Genomic DNA, 20,715 nt, shown 5'->3' on the forward strand with positions numbered 1-20,715 from the left:
GATAATTGCATTGTTAGTGCTCTCATGTGTGCAATTCTTGCCAGAATTTGATGAAACTTTTATCATATGTTTATATCAGCAATGTCTTTGACACTTTTAGAAATAAGTGCTGATCAAATATTTTTAAAGAATTATGCCCCCTTGGAAATATTAATTATATCTGAAATCGCATTGTATTTGCTCTCAAGCCTTCATTTTTCTAAGATATTTATAAAAAGTTTTAGAGAACCAAAATAAAAGTGTTTTTTTAGTTATTGCCCTTGTACCCTGGATAGATAAAATATGTGCAACGCGGGGGACATTGGAACTGTGTTCTTTTATTGTTAGACATAAACCTGTCAAATTTGCGTAAAAGTGACTTCATTACCTAAAGCAATTTTTTAAAGTGAAATTGTGACTTAAGTGGGGTACGTATGTAGGACTCTAAAGTGCAATGGGGACACTAAAGTACGATGGTCACGCTAAAGTGTGATGGTCTGCGCTAAAGTGCGATGTCTCCATACGCTAAAGTCCGACGGTCTGCGAAAATGTAGACGTAAGAAACGTAGTTGGATTATGACTTTAACAGTCGTTTATACAAACCAAAAATGTACATGCCGGAAGATAAATTAAGAATATTTGATTAACAACTTTTAAACCAAATGTCCATGACTTAATTAATTTAAACCTAACTGTGCTTTCTCGGCTGTAGAAAATGTGGTTTATTTTGGGGTGCTGGAAGAAGGACTTGTATCCTGCAGTTGACCATTTTACTATATAGATACAAAATAGTATACGCATAATTATCCTGTATCCTGCTTCTATTGGAAGCGGACGGATACATTAAATTTGAATCATTGTTTATGTTGTAGTTTACTTTGCGGTTCCCGTAAAGATAGTGTCGATTTTATTGAAAAGTAACGTCGGTAAAATAAAGGTACATGTTTTCATGCGTAAATTATAAATTGTCGGCTAAAACAGTAGTTTGTACATTGTAGGAAAATGTAACATGTACTTGTACTCGCTACGTAAAAGGAGAAAGCTCAGAGAACATCGCCTTTTTCTCTCGTTTATAGTAGAGCTTAAACAAATAAATGTTACTTATATTCCGACAATGAACAAATTTTGTATTTGTAATTTACAATGACGACTGTAAGGGTAGATGTTCACATTAGTGATAGACTGTGTGAACGGCAAGCTACACCAATTATCCAAATATTTAATACGCCTGAATTGTTAAAAAATCATTTACAGAAAATGTAGTATTTTGAGACACCTAAATTACCTTTTTAGCAATTATTACGTGGTTGCCTGTCTTCTAAATTTAGAAACAATCACTTAAGCCTACCAGTAAATTATAAAGCCTATCACATATGTTATACCTTAGCATACTAGCTTTTGCAAAAAGACTATTTTTTAACATCCATGTGCTTTAATCACAGAGTGATATACCATCGTACTTTAGCAAACAAACAACCATCGCACTTTAGCGTGAGACACCATCGTACTTTAGTGTAGACAATCGCACTTTAGCATGACCATAGCACTTTAGAGTACCAACGCACTTTAGAGTCCTACACGTATACCCTACTGGAGCCCCCTATTTCCTATTCCTTTAAGCTCACCTGGCCCAAAAGGGCCAAGTGAGCTTTTCTAATCACTTGGCGTCCGTCATCCGTCATCGTCATCCGTCATCGTCGTCATCTGTTAACTTTTACAAAAATCTTCTCCTCTGAAACTACCAGGCCAAATAAAACCAAACTTGGCCTAAAGCATCCTTATGATATCTAGTTGTAAAAAATATATCTGATGACCCCACCTATCAACCAAGATGGCTGCCATGGCTAAAAATAGAACATAGGGGTCAAATGCAGTTTTTGGCTTATATCTCTGAAACTGAAGCATTTAAAGCAAATCTGACATGGGTAAAAATGTTCATTAGGTCAAGATCTATCTGCCCTGAAATTTTCAGATGCATCAAACAATCCATTGTTGGGTTGCTGCCTCTGAATTGGCAGTTTTAAGGAAATTTTGCAGTTTTTGGTTATTAACTTGAATATTATAATAGATAGAGATAAACTGTAAACAGCAAAATTGTTCAGCAAAGTAAGATCTACAAATAAGTCAAACATGACCAAAATTGTCAATTGACCCCTTAAGGAGTTATTGCCCTTTAAAGTCAATTTTTCACAATTTAAGTTTTTGTAATCTTTTACAAAAATCTTCTTTGAAACTACTGGGCCAAATTAAACCAAACTTGGCCTAAATCATCCTTAGGGTATCTAGTTTTAGAAATGTATCCAGTGACCACGCCCATCAACCAAGATGGCCGCCATGCCTAAATATAGAACATAGGGGTTTACTATAGAAGTCTATGGGAAAAATGTAAAAAAACAATTTCAGATGGTCACAACTTGAAAACTAATTTAAATAATGATAAGGGGTCTTCAGTTACTATATATATATTGTAAGACTACAATGGGATGACCTGCTTTTAATTTAACTACTGGGCCAAATTAAACCAAACTTGGTCTAAATCATTATTGGGGTATCTAATACTATTTATTATGATTTTAACCTTATTTTACATGATTTCCAAAACCACAGTAGATACAGGTGAGCGACACAGGCTCTTGAGAGCCTCTAGTTCAGTTCTGTTACAAATGGCATGCACAAACTCCTGATGAAATATCATATTTTGTTTCACACATATTTTACTTTATCAAAAAGTTTGTAATAACTTAATTTCATTTGGCATATATTTTATATTTTAGTAATTCAAGAATGCACAGCAAATCAGAATATGGTAGAGGAAGGACAGAGAGAACAGGGTTTGGTTACAGGTTTTTCTGTGATGGCACAGAGGCTGATCTGACAGAATGTGCTCATAGTGTAGTTTCCTGCACATTAAGCTATATGGATATAGTGGCTATTGACTGCTCTAATACAGGTATTTGATAACGATGATCAGGATCTGCACCTTATTTTAGTTCCTCTTGAGCATGCTCACCTCTTGCGTGGTGATATAGTGGCTATTGACTGCTCTAATACAGGTATTTGATAACGATGATCAGGATCTGCACCTTATTTTAGTTCCTCTTGAGCATGCTCACCTCTTGTGTGGTGATATAGTGGCTATTGACTGCTCTAATATAGGTATGTGATAACAGTAACTTTGATAACATGCTTCTGGATGTTAAAGCAGTGATTGATTAATTGATTTCTAAATCAATTTTAACCAAACGTGAGAGTAATTTAAGGAAGGTCATTATAAATTCTTCATTTTGTACATTTGAGATTGAAAGGATGTTTACCAAAAGCCAGTTTTTATGGTTTAGGTGTACAGGTCTGACTGTATAAGTCATTATACTGCGCTAAATAAGTGTCTATTTCTAATATATATAACATCATTGAAATGGAGATGACTTTAATTTTGCATTAACTTATTTATACTTCAAGCAAAACAATGTTTGAAAAAGAATGAAAAACAAACAGTTTATGTTATCTTTTTTTTTGCAGAATGTTTTGAGAATGAGTTCAATTGTGGTGGTCCTAATTCTACATGCATATCTATGGACCTTTTGTGCAACGGAAATGTTGATTGTCCAAACTTGGCAGATGAACAAAACTGTGGTATGTGTTTGAGTGTGAATGTATTTAATGTGATTTCATTTGTGATATAAGAACTGGGATAAACAGACATCTGAATGCAATAGGCTTGACTCCAATCGTTATCTTTCCGTCAAGGTATTTGGTCTAGGACAACATTTTATGACGTTAGTTGTGCATAAAATCTACGTCAAGTATTTGGTTTTAGACCACATTGTGTTACATTAGTTGTGAGTTTGTTGTGCATAAAATCTACGTCTGTTTGTTGAGCAAAGGGAAGAATATCTTAATTTGAATAATTTCCATATCACAGCTCAGATGTAGATAATAGATGATCAAATTAAAGGGGCACTAGCTGTCAAATTCTTGTTCACCGATTTGACTCAAATTCTCATATTTGATATAACAATGTAAAACATTTATCCAAATTATAAAAAGTCTAAAATAAACAATATACCGGGCATGGGCTCAATAATATGTAGCTTCGTTTCGTGTGTATTCTAGTCAAGACGCCATCTTATTAACTGTCGAGTTGACCCCCGAAGACCTCTGATTGCCATATAAGCGATATAAATATAAATATAGATATAAGTAGATATCAGACTCGTGCATTTGGATTTTTCTATGTCCGTTTAATTTCATATAATAGATTAAAAATATATGTTAATCATTGTTTTTACCTGTATAAGAATGATTTTTGTGGATTGAATCAGTCAATCAAATGATTTACCTTTGTATCACTTTCATTGTTGACATTCTTTTCCTTTAAATAATTGAACACGCACAATGCATGCAGTATCCATCTCTAGCTAAGGGGTTAAATTGAAGTTCACATGAATACGGATTCAATGAGGTCGAATTATTCACTTGCAAGTGAATAATTCATCATCAATGTTTCTTAGCTTATTTTGACAAAGTTGAACCATGCTGGCTGCTAAAAGCGATATATTATTTCACTATTTCACTTTCATTAATGATTGAACAAAAAAAATCATATTTTATATTTTTTATATATCTCGTAGCTATAGTGCCCCTTTAATATATTTCTGTAGGTGTTGATGAAAAATGGGCATAGGAATAAAAATGGATGCTTCAAAATGTGAAGCAGGCAAAATGACCTTGTAAGTCCAAGGATGCAGGGATCCAGTTTGCCCATAAAATATTTAAATGATGTCAGACATGTCAGAAATCAGTGTTTAGTAAGAGTTTTTGGTAATGAAATTGATATGAATCAAACATATTCATGATCCAGAATAAAAATATTCTATTGAATTTTACGGCAAGAAAATCCCATAGAAATGTCCAGTTTGATCCCAAGCGCTGTTTAAAATACAAATGATGTTGCAAACTCAATTGTGATGTCTAGGAAGTGTTCCCTATGTTTTATTGGAATTAGATCATGGCTTTGTTTTTAAGCACGGAGGAGTGTCATATTAAAAGTTTAAATTTGGGTGTGGCCACACTCATGTTCAGTTATAAAAAAAATTGGAATTTACAATACTGTAAATTCAGAAATTATTGCGCGCATTTATTATTGCAATTTTGTCATTTTAGACTAAAATGCAAGTTTAAATTATTGCGATTATAACTCTGTCGCATTTTTCGCAATAATAAAAACATCACAATAATTTCTGAATTTACAGTAATTATCTTATTGTATATTAAATTCTCATTTCTATTTTTTAGCCACATGTGGAAGTGATGAGTTTGAATGCAGTAACCATGAATGTGTACCACTTATGAACCGTTGTGATGGAGTTCCACAGTGCTCGGATAAATCAGATGAATATAGATGTGGTATGTGTATAAATAGGAGGCAGAGGTTGCTTGTCAATAATTTTTTTATTTTTATCAATTTTATAATTATGTACATACTAAGAAGACAAACAATAACTGATATAGTACAAAATGTTGATTGCAGGAGAATTTTGAATAAATAAAGTGTGTAAAACATTAAAAGATGACCAAAAAAAATCACAGTTCCTGACTTTTGACAGACACATTAACAAAAAAACTTATTCTTTTAAGATCTAAATCCTCGACCTTTAAAACTCAATGACAATCAGTCGACAAATAAAAGGTACATATAATAAATTAAGATAACATACTTTATAAATCGGTACTTGAAAATCACCTAACCAAAAAATAACGGTTTAATAGATAAAACACAAGTTTAAACATGCTGTTTATACAAACTTTTTTTCTTTTTTATTCATACCTAAGTATAATAAGATTGTTTTTAGTTAAAATAAGTACAGAATACTAATTACATGTTGATAAGCAAGTGTTTGAAATGTAGCATTGAATCATTTCTGACCGTGTTCTTTTTTCCCTTTGGATGAAATATGCTAGTGTACAAAAATCTACTATAGTTTTTGTCGAGCCTGCGACTTTTGTCACAAAAAGCTTGACATAGGGATAGTGATCCGGCGGAAGCAGGCATTAGCTAACTTCTTAATAGCTTTATATTTTAGAAGGCGGAAGACCTAGATGCTTCATACTTTGTATATAGATGCCTTATGTTACGAAGTTTCCGTCTGTCACATGTCCATTGTCCTTGACCTCATTTTCATGGTTCAGTGACTACTTGGAAAAAAGTTAAGATTTTTTGTAATGTTAATTTCTCTGTTATTATGAATAATAAGATAACTATATTTGGTATGTGCTTACCTTGCAAGGTCCTCATCCTGTCAGACAGTTTTCACTTGACCTTGACCTTATTTCATGGATCAGTGAACAAGGTTAAGTTTTGGTGGTCAAGTCCATATCTCAGATACTATAAGCAATAGGTTTAGTATATTTGGTGTACGGAAGGATTGTAAGGTGTACATGTCCAACTGGCAGGTGTCATCTGACCTTGACCTCATTTTCATGGTTCAGTGGTTATAGTTAAGTTTTTGTGTTTTGATCTGTTTTTCTTATACTTTATGCAATAGGTCTACTATATTTGGTATATGGAATGATTGTAAAGTGTACATGTCCAACTGGCAGGTGTCATCTGACCTTGACCTCGTTTTCAAGGTTCAGTGGTCAAAGTTAAGTTTTTGAGTTTGAGCCTTTTTTTCTGATACTATATGCAATAGGTCAACTATATTTGGTGTATGGAAATATTTTATGATGTACATGTCAGTCTCACAGGTTTTATTAAGTCTCCCAAACGAAGTTTGGGAAGACTTATTGTTTTTGCTCAGTTCTTATTATTATTATTATTCTTCTTCTTCTTCTTCTTCTTCTTCTTCTTCTTCTTCTTCTTCTTCTTCTTCTTCTTCCGCCGCTTTTAAATTTGAACTTGTCCGCACCTGTTCTCCAAAACCGCTTGTCAGATTAACTTAGGGTTTCACAATATGTTAGACTAACATGTCTAGTGGTGCAATCAGGGTTTTGTTTGTGCAATGGGGTTTATAAAGGGGTACTTTGAGGGGCAAAAAGAAAAGAGGGTTTTACTATAGAACCCTATGGGATTTTATTTTTTTAAATTTTCAAATGATTATAAATTGAAAACCGTTTGTGATAGACACATTCTTTTTAATTGAAAATGTTCTAAATGATAAAGCCCATTAAATGAAATACAGGGTTAGTCCCCAGGGGTCACCCCCACCCCCTGCCATTTAAGAAAGTTCTAATATCTTCTTAGTGGTCAAGATCCCCACCCCTAAACCATATATATTCTGGTTTGTCATGCTAAGATGGTTTGAATGATATACAGGGTTAGTCCCCAGGGGTCATCCCGACCCCCTGCCATTTGAGAAAGTTCTAATATCTTGTAAATGGTCGAGATCCCCACCCCTAAACCATATATATTCTGGTTTGTCATGATAAAGCACATCAAATGAAATACAAGGTTAGTCCCCAGGGGTCACCCCCACCCCCTGCCATTTAAGAAAGTTCTAATATCTTCTAAGTGGTCAAGATCCCCACCCCTTAACCATATATATTCTGGTTTGTCATGCTAAGATGGTTTGAATGATATACAGGGTTAGTCCCCAGGGGTCATCCCGACCCCCTGCCATTTGAGAAAGTTCTAATATCTTGTAAATGGTCGAGATCCCCACCCCTAAACCATATATATTCTGGTTTGTCATGATAAAGCACATCACATGAAATACAGGGTTAGTCCCCAGGGGTCACCCCCACCCCCTGCCATTTAAGAAAGTTCTAATATCTTCTAAGTGGTCAAGATCCCCACCCCTAAACCATATATATTCTGGTTTGTCATGCTAAGATGGTTGGAATGATATACAAGGTTAGTCCCCAGGGGGTCATCCTGACCCCCTGCCATTTGAGAAAGTTCTTATATCTTTGTAAATGGTCGAGATCCCCACCCCTAAACCATATATATTCTGGTTTGTCATGATAAAGCACATCAAATGTAATACAGGGTTAGTCCCCAGGGGTCACCCCCACCCCCTGCCTTTTAAGAAAGTTCTAATATCTTCTAAGTGGTCAAGATCCCCACCCCTAAACCATATATATTCTGGTTTGTCATACTAAGATGGTTTGAATGATATACAGGGTTAGTCCCCAGGGGTCATCCCGACCCCCTGCCATTTGAGAAAGTTCTTATATCTTGTAAATGGTCGAGATCCCCACCCCTAAACCATATATATACTGGTTTGTCATGATAAAGCACATCAAATGAAATACAAGGTTAGTCCCCAGGGGTCACCCCCACCCCCTGCCATTTAAGAAAATTCTAATACCTTGTAAGTGGTCAAGATCCCCACCCCTAAACCATTTATGTTCTGGTTTGTCATGATAAGATGGTTTGAATGATATACAGGGTTAGTCCCCAGGGGTCATCCTGACCCCCTGCCATTTGAGAAAGTTCTAATATCTTGTAAATGGTCGAGATCCCCACCCCTAAACCATATATATTATGGTTTGTCATAATAAAGCACATCAAATGTTATACAGGGTTAGTCCCCAGGGGTCACCCCCACCCCCTGCCATTTAAGAAAGTTCAAATATCTTCTAAGTGGTTAAGATCCCCACCCCTAAACCATATATATTCTGGTTTGTCATGCTAAGATGGTTTGAATGATATACAGGGTTAGTCCCCAGGGGTCATCCCGACCCCCTGCTATTTGAGAAAGTTCTAATATCTTGTAAATGGTTGAGATCCCCACCCCTAAACCATATATATTCCTGTTCGTCTTGTAATGAACATTTGAATGACGTATAGGGCCAGTCCCCAGGGGTTCCTCTCCACCCCCAATGTTCTAGTATCTTGTAAATGGTCGAGATCCCCACCCCTAAACCATATATATTCTGGTTTGTCATGCCAAGATGATTTGAATGATATACAAGGTTAGTCCCCAGGCATCACTAATGCATATAACTTTACTGGACCAAACCAATTTTCACTGGACGTTGCCCAATGTCAGGCGACCCTGGGAATTACGAATTATGGGAGCTTCGTTTGGGAGACTTCGTAACAGCATCCTGTTACAATCATTTCTTGTTTGACCTTGACCTCATTTTCAAGGTTCATTGCTCAGTGTTAAGTTTTTGTGTTTTGGTCTGTTTTTCTTAAACTATAAAGCCATAGGTCAACTATATTTGTTGTATGGAAGGATTGTAAGCTGTGCATGTCTGCCTTGCTTGGTTCATCTGACCTTGACCTCATTTTCATGGTTCATTGGTCAATGATTAGTTTTTGGCTAGCCTGCGACTTTTGTCAAAAAAAGCTCCACATAGGGATAATGATCCGGCGGCGACATTAGCTAACTTCTTAATAGCTTTATATTTTAGAAGCTAGAAGACCTGATTGCTTCATACTTTGTATATAGATGCCTTATGTTACGACGTTTCAGTCTGTCAAATGTCCATTGTCCTTGACTTCATTTTCATGGTTCAGTGACTACTTGAAAAAAGTTAAGATTTTTTGTAATGTTAATTTCTCTGTTATTATGAATAATAGGATAACTATATTTGGTATGTGCTTACCTTGCAAGGTCCTCATACCAGTCAGACAGTTTACACTTGACCTTGACCTTATTTCATGGATCAGTTAACAAGGTTAAGTTTTGGTGGTCAAGTCCATATTTCAGATACTATAAGCAATAGGTCTAGTATAATTGGTGTATGGAAGGATTGTAAGGTGTACATGTCCAACTGGCAGGTGTCATCTGACCTTGACCTCATTTTCATGGTTCAGTGGTTATAGTTAAGTTTTTGTGTTTTGTTCTGTTTTTCTTATACTGTATGCAATAGGTCTACTATATTTGGTGTATGGAATGATTGTAAGGTGTACATGTTCAACTGGCAGGTGTCATCTGACCTTGACTTCATTTTCATGGTTCAGTGGTCAAAGTTAATTTTTTAAGTTTTGGTCTTTTTTTCTAATACTATATGCAATAGGTCAACTATATTTGGTGTATGGAAATATTTTATGATGTACATGCCAGTCTCACAGGTTTTATTTGACCTTGACCTCAATTTCAAGGTTCATTGCTCAGAGTTAAGTTTTTGTGTTTTGGTCTGTTTTTCTCATACTATAAGCAATAGGTCAACTATATTTGTTGTATGGATGGATTGTAAGCTGTCTGGCATAGTTCATCTGACCTTGACCTCATTTTCATGGTTCATTGGTCAATGTTTAGTTTTCTTGGTTAAGTCTGTTTCTTAAAAACTATAAGCAATAGGTCAACTATATTTAGTGTATTGAATGATTGGAAGGTGTACATGTATTTCTCGTTTGGTTTATATGACCTTGACCTCATTTTCTTGGATCATGTTAAGTTTATGTGATAGTTGTAGTAAAGCTTTATATTTAGGACTATCAACATAATATCAATGGTTAGTAAAGAAGGCGAGACATTTCAGCGTGTTCCTTAGGGTGTCATTTCTGTCAATAGTACACTAGTATATGAAAATATAAGCTATTGCATTTCATGAAAAAAACCTTTGCTGATATAAAGGTCATTAAATGCCAAAAGTTCAAGATCACAGCATCAGTTAAGACTGCCATTTGGGTGAATTTTTGATTTCCATTTAAAATTGTCATAACTTTACAGTTGCCATCCCCAAAACCAAAACAACCAACCTATTGTATTTATGGTTACTTGTTTTTGTCCTGAATATTCATGAAATATTTGCCACTAGACATTAAGCATGTAACAATCAATCCATCAACAATTCCCATGACTAATGTGGTATTTAATGCTATTTTTGTAAATACATTCTGGCACACATTTACTTAGACACCTTTTGATAGTCAGTCTGACTGAGAAAAAAGTGCCTAATATATCAGGATGTCAAGACAGACATCAATAATATCTGAGCCACTCTTCCTTAACTAGTCTGTCTGACTGAAAGAAAAAAAGTGCCTTATATATTGGGAGGTCAAAACAGATATCAATAATATCTGAGCCACTCTTCCTTAACTATGAGGTTGTTAGAAGACACAAAGGGAGTAAACTATTAAATAAGTGAGCAAGAAGATATATAGTTTGTGTCAAATATGTGGAAAGGAAATTTCTGGAACTGATAGACCAACATCTTGGAAAACAGATATAATTGAACAAGTGGATCTTAAAGAGGGAAGATTGAGATAATTTGACTTTCTATCTTGTTTGAAATGACGGTAATTGAGGTAGTCTTTATTCAAAGAAGTTTGTTCACAAATGAGCGACGTCGGATAGAAATCGACCTTAGTCAAGTGCACCTATACATGTAGGTGTAGAAGACTTTGATTGATTTTGGAACATTTATATATGAAATAAAAGATTAGTTTTAGTTTGTTTTGTTGGGTTCTTATATCAACTCAATTTTCAAACAGTTACAGACTTTGCGTAGAGATTTAAACCACCTGAAATGATTTAACAGAAGTTCATATATATATATGTCATATTCATTTACATAAGGTATATTTCTATCTATCGCAGCTCAAATGATATACTTATTTGAGTCATTCTCTATTCCTTTTTGATTCAGCCATGCTGGATCTATGCGATCACTCTGTTTTTGGAGATGGTGCAGAATACTAAGTTGAAGACATAACATGAAACTAATTATGTGTTTATATGACTTGCAGAAACTTTCTACACCATTTATATTATCAACTGCCAACTTTTGACATGTTATTTTCCCTTAAATTGAGAAAAGATTGGTTGAACAACCCTTTTATTTTAGATATACACTTGCATATAGTTCCTTTGTAATGTTTTAATTAATCAAAATTTATAATGATTTACTATTTATGAACTAATTTGAAAAAGTATTTGTGCATCAATTGAATCAGTTGATAAGAATTTTGAAAGTATTATATTAGTATCTTAAGCTTGTGTAAGTTGTTGTTCAATATAATGTAGGTCAACATGTGTATTAATATATCTAAGTTGATTCCCACACTTTTTTGAAATGCTGTTACTCCAATTCTTTCCATCTATAGGCAAGTAAGAGTCAGTATGATTATCAACTGTCATGATTTTCAAATAATTACACTCAAAGGTGTAAGTGTTAATTGGAAACAACCCCAGGCTTAATTTACCACAGTTAATATCTCATGGCCTGTTACATAATTAGATAGACACAATTTATTACACACCTTAGTGAATACACATATGCACATTCTTGACCTCTATAGTAAGCCTACAAATGTATTATTTATTGTGATCTACACTACATTAAAATATTCTGTTAATTGTGTGTGTAAGCTTGCTAAATGATTAATCAGATGTATATATTTTTTTTTTAAAGAAAAGACAAAAAATGAAAAAAATATGTATAAAAAAAAGCAAGCAAATTTTTATTTCTCTTGTAAAATCAGTGTCATCATCTGACATAAGTCATTAATCAAATTCTAATTAATTAGTTACAATAATCAGAAATTTGGTTGAAACAATAAAAAACTCTTACCTGAGCATTTTCTGCAATACAATTTATTTGTTTGTTCTCCATTTATATCCCATTATATTGCTAATTAACAGTAATTGGAAATATCTCAGCATTAGGTATTTGTACATTTAAATTTGAATACAGGAAATGAATTTTTTCTTAATGAAAATTGAACAACAATTTAGATAAAAAACAGTTATTATTTTTTTTAATTTTTGTTTTTGAGAAAGCACATTTCCAAGGCCTCTTTCTGGAAACTATTAAGCCAATTATTATTAATGGCATATACAAAATATGATACTTGTTTGAAGATTTCCCTTTCCATTCTTGTCAATTCCATTAAATTGCAAATATTTATAAAAAAATCTGACAGTGTTTAAAATTGAAATATTAATATATCTATCAATATTTCAATATTTGCATCAATATTGCAAAATTCCCTACCTTTTGACAATAACACAGAAATTTTACAGTTAGATTGGAAATGAAAAGAGAAAAAAAAATATTGGAAAAAGTTTGGTCAGAAAGAATATCAGACTAGCTATGAATATGGCTGGATCACAACATCGACAATGCTTTGATTTTTTTTGGCAGTTAAACGACAAGACGATGGTCAAGTATCAGTATATACAGATGGTGTATGGACAACATTATGTTATTTAAATGATCAGATACTAGCAGAATATCTCTGTAGCATCACTGGATATGGGTATGTAAAACATGCACACATGTATACACATCATTTACACACATACACATCATTTACACACATACACATCATTTACACACATATCAGTATATACAGATGGTGTATGGACAACATTATGTTATTTAAATGATCAGATACTAGCAGAATATCTCTGTAGCATCACTGGATATGGGTATGTAAAACATGCACACATGTATACACATCATTTACACACATACACATCATTTACACACATATCAGTATACATATCTAATTGGCTATTGGTCATCTAAGTACAGAATCACTTGCTATTGGTTTGCAAAATATTAATGTGTTTATATATAGCAGAAAGTAAATAGTCGAGATCATTTGTAATCACAAAATACATAGAACCTAAAGAAAGAGACTAATAACTAAAAATGATAGGTCTAATCAAGGCAAAGTCCAATTAAATATAATTGAAAGTGAACTTATATAAAATTCATTTTGGCAATTAAGCTCATAATCCAACAAAAGAATCACCAAAAAAAAGAAAAATATTTGGGGATACCCTTGTTTTGCTTATTTTTGTTTTATTGTATAAAAAATACAAGAGAGTACAGTTTTTGAATCAACCAATTTACCAAGGATATAAAGCAAACCTTTTAAAGGTACAAATTTAGAATAATGTTTATAAAATTAAAAGTATTAATATGTGTCTTACAGTTTTCTAGGAAACTGTTTGTGTATACGTCCAGATCCTATGCAAGAAATGTTAGGGATTTTTTTCCATTTTATTTGTGGACAGAGGTTTGACAGTATCAATGGTCCAATCAACTGGGTCATTTTGACCTGTATTTTATTCAAGAATTACTCCAGTTAGTGTATATAAAGGTCCAGATCTAAGTTGTTATATATGTAGAAACTTTCTTTGGGGCAAAAAGTGGTCATTTTCTTCATTTTTTTAGCAGCTAAAATATGTTTGATGTTTTCACTTACAGATCTTTCTAACGTTTATTAAGGTTTTTATCAGTGTTAATTTTTATATTTGTTTTATTTTCAGACCATACAGTAGTTACTCTGCTGGAGTATCAATAACTGATGGGTTTCTGGCACAGTCTGCTTCCAATCCTACCGGTATCATCACTAACTATGTGTTAAACCCTCAAATGTAAGTATTTAATGTGGATATATTCATGAAATACTTATTTTAGGTGATTTCCTGGGTATAGGGATACCACAAATTTAAAAGTTCAGCAGAGTACAAATATCCTATAGATTTGTAAGCACAATTTGTAAAAAGAATGAAATCAAATATCCACAAAAGTATAAATTACCATATTATATCTAAGAAAATTGGTAGCCAGGAATATAAATGAATCTATGTTATATGCAAATATATGTTCAATACATTAATGGTTACATATTAGTTTTCATACTATATTTGTGGATGAAACTTATATATAGAAAGACCTATGTCCATCCTTGTGTTCACACACCAAACAATAAGTCAACCAATCAATGGGCCATTTTCTTGCTCCCTTGAATTAAAAGAACAAAACTACTGTGTTTGAAGATTTGCCACAGTCAAATCACAAATTGATGATAACAAATCTTCAAACATATTACTGATATTCCTTTTCTAGCAAAATGTTTAAAATAGGATAAAAAAAACATTGGCTGGGATTGCACAATGGTGCTGCCAATTGCTCTGACCTTCAACATGGAACGCACTATTTTCATATTACCAACTTTGGACTCTGGAGTAAATAATGTTTCGACAAGTTACCTACTCTGGGATAGGACATTCTGGTACTCGGTCAGGTAAGAGCATTGAAAAGAAGTAAAAATAAGCCTACAGTTGGTTCAATTCAAGGAAAAATTTATCTGTTTTATGTTTTCTATACATGACAAAATCATTGGAAAACAGTTATTTTTTTCCCACAATTGCAAAGAGTGTAAGCATGAGTTTATTTCTTTTAGATGCTTTTACTGAGAACCAGAATGTCCTATCACAGATATGGTAACTTGTAGAAAAATTATATCTACTGGAGTTAAAAATCGGTAATATAAAAAAAATCTAATGACAGCAGATCTCATCCAATAAAAAATATCTTTACATAGAAAATTGTATTAGAATTGAATATTCTTAAACTGGAAGTCAAGTTGGTGTAAACTCAATAAAAAAAAATCACATTAATTTTGTTAAAAAGTGTATTCCCCTATTAGTTCGGTTCAAATGAGTGGTGAAATAGTACTTTTATTAATGACAATTTATGTATCTTTGCAGGTCGTGTAATGCATTAACACTTCAGTGTGGAGATATTGGTGAGTAGAAAACTATTTCAATTACAATAAGCAAAAACTGAAATTATCATAAACGATAACTTCCCCATAATATATTAAAAGTTGTTTAGTCTCAAAGGTTGTTGGGAGCTTCACCAACAAACAGGGAATTCTCAAAGGTTGTTCGGAGCTTCACCAACCAACAGGAAATTCTCAAAGGTTGTTGGGAGCTTCACCAACCAACAGGAAATTCTCAAAGGTTGTTGGGGTCTTCACCAACCAACAGGAAAATCTCAAAGGTTTTTGGGAGCTTCACCAACCAACAGGGAATTCTCAAAGGTTGTTGGGGGCTTCACCAACCAACAGGAAATTCTCAAAGGTTGTAGGGAGCTTCACCAACCAACAGGAAATTCTCAAAGGTTGTTCCGAGCTTCACCAACCAACAGGAAATTCTCAAAGGTTGTTGGGAGTTACACCAACCAACAAGAAATTATCCTAGGTTGTTGGGAGCTTCACCAACCAACAGGAAATTCTCCTAGGTTGTTGGGAGCTTCACCAACCAACAGGAAATTCTCAAAGGTTGTTGGGAGCTACACCAACCAACCAGAAATTCTCAAATGTTGTTAGGAGCTTTACCAACCAACAGGAAATTCAAAAACTGAAACAAACATTGCTGGTGTAGTGAAGAATATTTTATTTGTTGACAGAAATTAAGGACTTTTGTTTCTGGAATGGTTCAAACATTTTGCTTTAATTTGCATTTGATTTAATTTTGTTCCAAATATCTTGTTTTCATAGAAGAGCCAGCTAATATTTATATTTTTTTAAATAAAACACAAGTGTTAAAGTACTTGTGAATCTGACCATGGCAGGTCACTCAAGTACCCTTAAAAGTGACTTTGCTTTTTATCTAATACATTTACTGTAGCATTTGATTAGTTTATTAGATCCTTGCAAGGTACATTGTAAGTCAATTGCTTTAATAATAATATTTAAGAAATGAAATTGAAAATCCAGGTTAAAAATTGAGAGATTTTGATGGAAAAAAAAATAAGATTCTCAACCTATAACCTATAGTTTTAGTTCATATATAAAGTGCCTTGTTATGACATTGTAGCATGCAATAGATAATCCACTTATTTGTATTACAGAATGTGGAGTTCCATCAGTTTCCTCGACCTCCGTTGGATCCTACATACTCTTTGGAAATGATGCTATACCAGGAGAGTGGCCATGGCAAGCTCTGTTTTTTATGGATGGAAGTTCTGGATGTGGTGCAACTTTAATCAGCCCGTACTATGCCATTACGGCAGCTCATTGTGTAGAGTAAGTGTTGCACTCTTTATAGCCTCTTGTTCATTTAGCTCTTCCAATTTTGGAGAAACACACTAGTGTAGAAATTTAATGACAAATTTTCCATAGGGTTTTATTTGATGGAATGAATGCTATTGTGAAGAAACCTATGTCATAAAAGACATTTTTTGTTGCCTACTGTTTATTTTTCTTTCTGGTCTGTGATGTTCCATTGACCCCTTCCTTAAAGGTTGAAGAATGTCAAGAGTTAGAAAATAAGGTACAATCTATTTTAACTTATTTGTTCATTACATATAGAATAATGGCATTTTTGTATTTGATACTGACTTGATCTGCAAGAATGTCAAGCAAGCCTGGTAGTCAGTAAAATGCCAATATTCTTTTTAGTCCCCTACCGACGAAGTCGAAGGGGACTTTAGGTTTGCACTCTGCCTGTCTGTCTGTCCATCCGTCAGTCCAGCAAATCAGTTTTCCACATTTCTTCGTGCTTGAAGATATTGATTAGATATTTGGTGTATTGTTGTATCCTGACAAGTTACAGATCAAGTTCGAATTTTGTTCAGGTCTGATAATTTTGTGCAGAGTAATGGTCCTTGGACTTAGAAAATTCACTCTTATAATCAGTTTTCCGCACTTTTTTTTGTCATGCTTGAAGATATTGATTTGATAATTGGTATATAGTTTTATCATGACAAATTACAGAGCAAGTTCGAATTTTGTCCCGGTCTGATGATTTTGTGCAGAGTTATGGTCCTTGGAATTAGAAAATTTACTTAGATAATCAGTTTTACACACTTTTGTTCATCATGCTTGAAGATATTGACTTGATATTTGTTATATAGTTTACACAATTTAAGGCAATTTGTCTTTACAAAATGTTTTTTTTTTTTGTTGTTGAAAATATGAAATAAATGAATTAATTAGTAAAACTACTTTTACCCAATAATCCCAAGTCAAAGTGGACAGCAGTTCTTAAGCAGTTTATTAGCATTCACAGTTCTTACTTGACAGCTGTTCTTTAGCAGTTCATTAGCATTCACAGTTGCCAAATTCAAGGCAATGGTTAATTTGCATATAGGCATTCCAAAAGCATTCCATAGCAGCTTCTTAGCAGTTTATTCAGCCTTCACATATATTTAGCAGATATTTTTGACGAAAAATTTAAATGAGATACTCCAAAACTGCTATTTTCTCTGAATATTCATGAGAACTGCTATAATAACAGCTATCAATAATGAATATTCATACAAACTGCTATGGAATGCTATCAGATCTGCCAAAAGTTGGAATACAAACGAAGGTACATGTACATGAATATACAGTGTATAAGATATGAATGCAAAAATAAAATTCTAATATTTTAAGTCTTGTTGAAATTTCGAAAAGTTGTAGTAACTTATATTTGTAACTTTAGCAGACTGCAATCAAATGATGCTATTTTAATCCAATCACAGACTTGTTAAGGGGCTGTAAACATGTTTTGTGAGTACTGTACCTGGCATTAGACCCCTTATTAATTATGTCAGTAGCCGAATAATAGGAACGGTTAAGAATGCACTTTAAATATCAGTGCTTATAAAAATCAACTTATTCAATAAGAGTGGTTACTAGAGACTATTAATTACCATGACTAAGTGATTTTCAGATTTAAGTTATTCTTTTATATTATTCTTTAATTACCAAATGTATACTACTAATTTGAAGCCTCTCTCTATATATATTTCATGTGGACCAAAAGACAACAGTTATCTCCTCTTTTTAATTTCTTAATACATGTAATATATTATGTTTCCACTTTCTGAAACAAACTTAAGAAACATACATGTATATTAAGTTCATTAAATGGACTGTTTGGTCAATACTAACCAATCAGCTATTTTCAGCCTAGGTTTCCCTAATATTCCCTCCCCCTTTTTTTCAACTCTTGAGTATGATTGTTTTTGTTTTTTTTACAAAATTATATCAAAATATTCTTTTTTTTTTTTGTTTTCAAATAACATCTTGCACTGTAAGTTTATGCTAGTATTTTATCACAATCCTGTAAACCAGATATTCTATGTGAATAAACAACTATCCCCCTTTTTTTGGGCTTTCTGTATGATTTCTGTTTTCCTCTACAAAGTTTAAGTCATAAAATACACATGCATTAAACTATACTTCAACTTACTGTAGTGCAGGTGTGTGAAAGTATTCCATTTAGCAAAAATATTAAACTTTATTATTGACAAAAATACAATTTTTCACCAGCAAGTATTTACACACAGCTTGGAGCCAAAATGCACATTTGAAAATGATCAAATAATCTTCAAATAAAGGTTTACTTTCAAGCTGAAAACACAGCCAGATTCAAGCATTTTTTTAACAAAGATTAAAACCAAAACTGCTATCAAACTGCTATCGAACTGTTGTCATAACTGTTGTCCAATTGACAAATTGACAGCAGTTTAAGAAGGTTTTCAAACTGCTAAGATGAATGCTAAAAAATGGTGAACATGGTGAACATTTTAGATGGACTGCTATGAACAGCTAAAAGACTGCTAAAAATATGAAGAACTGGTAAATAACAGCTAAAAAACAGCTAATGATAGCAGTTCAATTTGACTTGGGATTATACAAAACATTGTGATAGTTATTCTGTTGTATTAATGAAGTCACATGCATTTCATTGATAGATTGACACAAATGGACATAAACACATGACATTGCTGCCCTAAAATGTGACGTCTTTGCCCAAAATTTTTGAGTATCAAGGCCTGTCTAATCTTAACAAACATAAGGCAGTAAGATCAAAAGAAAAATGTGCAAATTGCCGATAATTATAGATTATCGTTGGTCATCTCAATGAGATTGATTTTCTCGCTTGAGCCGGTACAGCGAAAGCGGGAAAAGCAATCGAGTTGAGATGACCAATGATAATCTGTTTATCGCTATTTTGCCTACGACGATGTTGATGTTAACATTTAAAACGGCAGGTGCTCCCTTAGTTTCTAGCGATAATTTTTCATATCACTCTACTGTGCTGAGAAAGGAAATTATCAGTCAATAAGATCAAAGGAAAATTTCTTAAAATAGCTATAATAAGAAGTACAAGTTATATAAATGGGTCGCTATTTTGCATAATACAGCTGTTGCAAAAAGATGAATGTCTTTTTGTTTTAATTTCTTGAAGTTGTCTTACGAAAAAAAGGATTTTTTTTTCTTTTTCCAGAAGTTGGACCAGTTATATGATTCATGTAGGAGAAGTTAAAGAATCAAAAATGCTCGGAGCAAGTGATGATGGACAAAGATTAAACGTAGCTCAGGTAACTGCTCACCCAGACTACCAAGGATCCAGTAATACTTTCCTGTCAGACATTGCCATTGTAAGACTGTCACAGCCAGCTATTTATAACAACTATGTAAGACCTGCCTGTCTGGCCACAGAAGTCAAAGAAAGTTTTGAAAACTGTTACGTCACAGGCTGGGGATATAGAGAATTTGGTAAAGTTTGATTTTCTTAACTGTAGTCCGTGAAAACAAGGTTATAATGTGGATTTATTTATTTTTTCCAATACCAATTTTTTTTTTTAATTAGAAAAAATGTATGTTCGTTGATATATAATTTCACTTTCACCGTTCAGGAGTTGTGGTCCTTGAAAGATTGAAAATTGGTGTTTCCAGTCGTGTTCCTGCTGTAACTCATGAACCATTCAACCAAAACTTTTAGAATTTTAATATGTTGTTACTGATGACAAAATGGAGGTCAAGAATAATATTGACAATTTTCTTTTTCACCGTTCAGGAGTTGTGGTTCTAAAGATTGAAAAATGGTGTTTCCAGTCTAGTCCATGCATTTACTCATGAACCGTTCAACCAAAGCTTTTCAAATTTTAATGTGTCGTTACTGATGACAAAATGGAGATCAAGTTCAGTATTGACGATTTTCAGTTTCACTTTCACCGGTCAGGAGTTGTGGTCCTTGAAAGATTGAAAATTGGTGATTCCAGTCGTGTCCCTGCTGTAACTCTTGAACCATTCAACCA

At 33.5% G+C, this 20,715-nt stretch overlaps 1 protein-coding gene and 1 long non-coding RNA gene across 4 annotated transcripts in view; both read left to right on the plus strand.

Moving 5' to 3' along the window:
- LOC127723375 (MAM and LDL-receptor class A domain-containing protein 2-like) overlaps window positions 1–20,715 on the plus strand; it is a 210,865-nt gene that overhangs the window by 181,953 nt on the left and 8,197 nt on the right. The window contains exons 61-68 of one of the 3 annotated variants that reach the window (XR_007992046.1): window positions 2,754–2,929; window positions 3,499–3,612; window positions 5,275–5,385; window positions 13,021–13,135; window positions 14,157–14,264; window positions 15,384–15,421; window positions 16,531–16,705; window positions 19,902–19,995. Coding sequence is in view for 1 of the 3 variants with exons in the window: in XM_052229951.1 (XP_052085911.1) it covers window positions 2,754–2,929; window positions 3,499–3,612; window positions 5,275–5,385; window positions 13,021–13,135; window positions 14,157–14,264; window positions 15,384–15,421; window positions 16,531–16,705; window positions 19,902–20,173 (1,109 nt within the window). In the remaining 2 variants the exon portion in view is untranslated. Of the gene's footprint in view, window positions 1–2,753; window positions 3,033–3,498; window positions 3,613–5,274; window positions 5,386–13,020; window positions 13,136–14,156; window positions 14,265–15,383; window positions 15,422–16,530; window positions 16,706–19,901; window positions 20,174–20,715 lie in introns of those variants that run through there. The other 2 variants (XM_052229951.1, XR_007992047.1) reach the window with 2 other exon arrangements.
- Window positions 6,894–8,312, plus strand: LOC127723393 (uncharacterized). Its single transcript, XR_007992061.1, has 2 exons — window positions 6,894–7,697; window positions 8,236–8,312. It is a non-coding gene; the product is annotated as an uncharacterized LOC127723393 (long non-coding RNA).

This window comes from Mytilus californianus, unplaced genomic scaffold, assembly GCF_021869535.1.
Source record: "Mytilus californianus isolate M0D057914Y unplaced genomic scaffold, xbMytCali1.0.p SCAF_13, whole genome shotgun sequence".
NCBI lineage: Eukaryota > Metazoa > Mollusca > Bivalvia > Mytilida > Mytilidae > Mytilus > Mytilus californianus.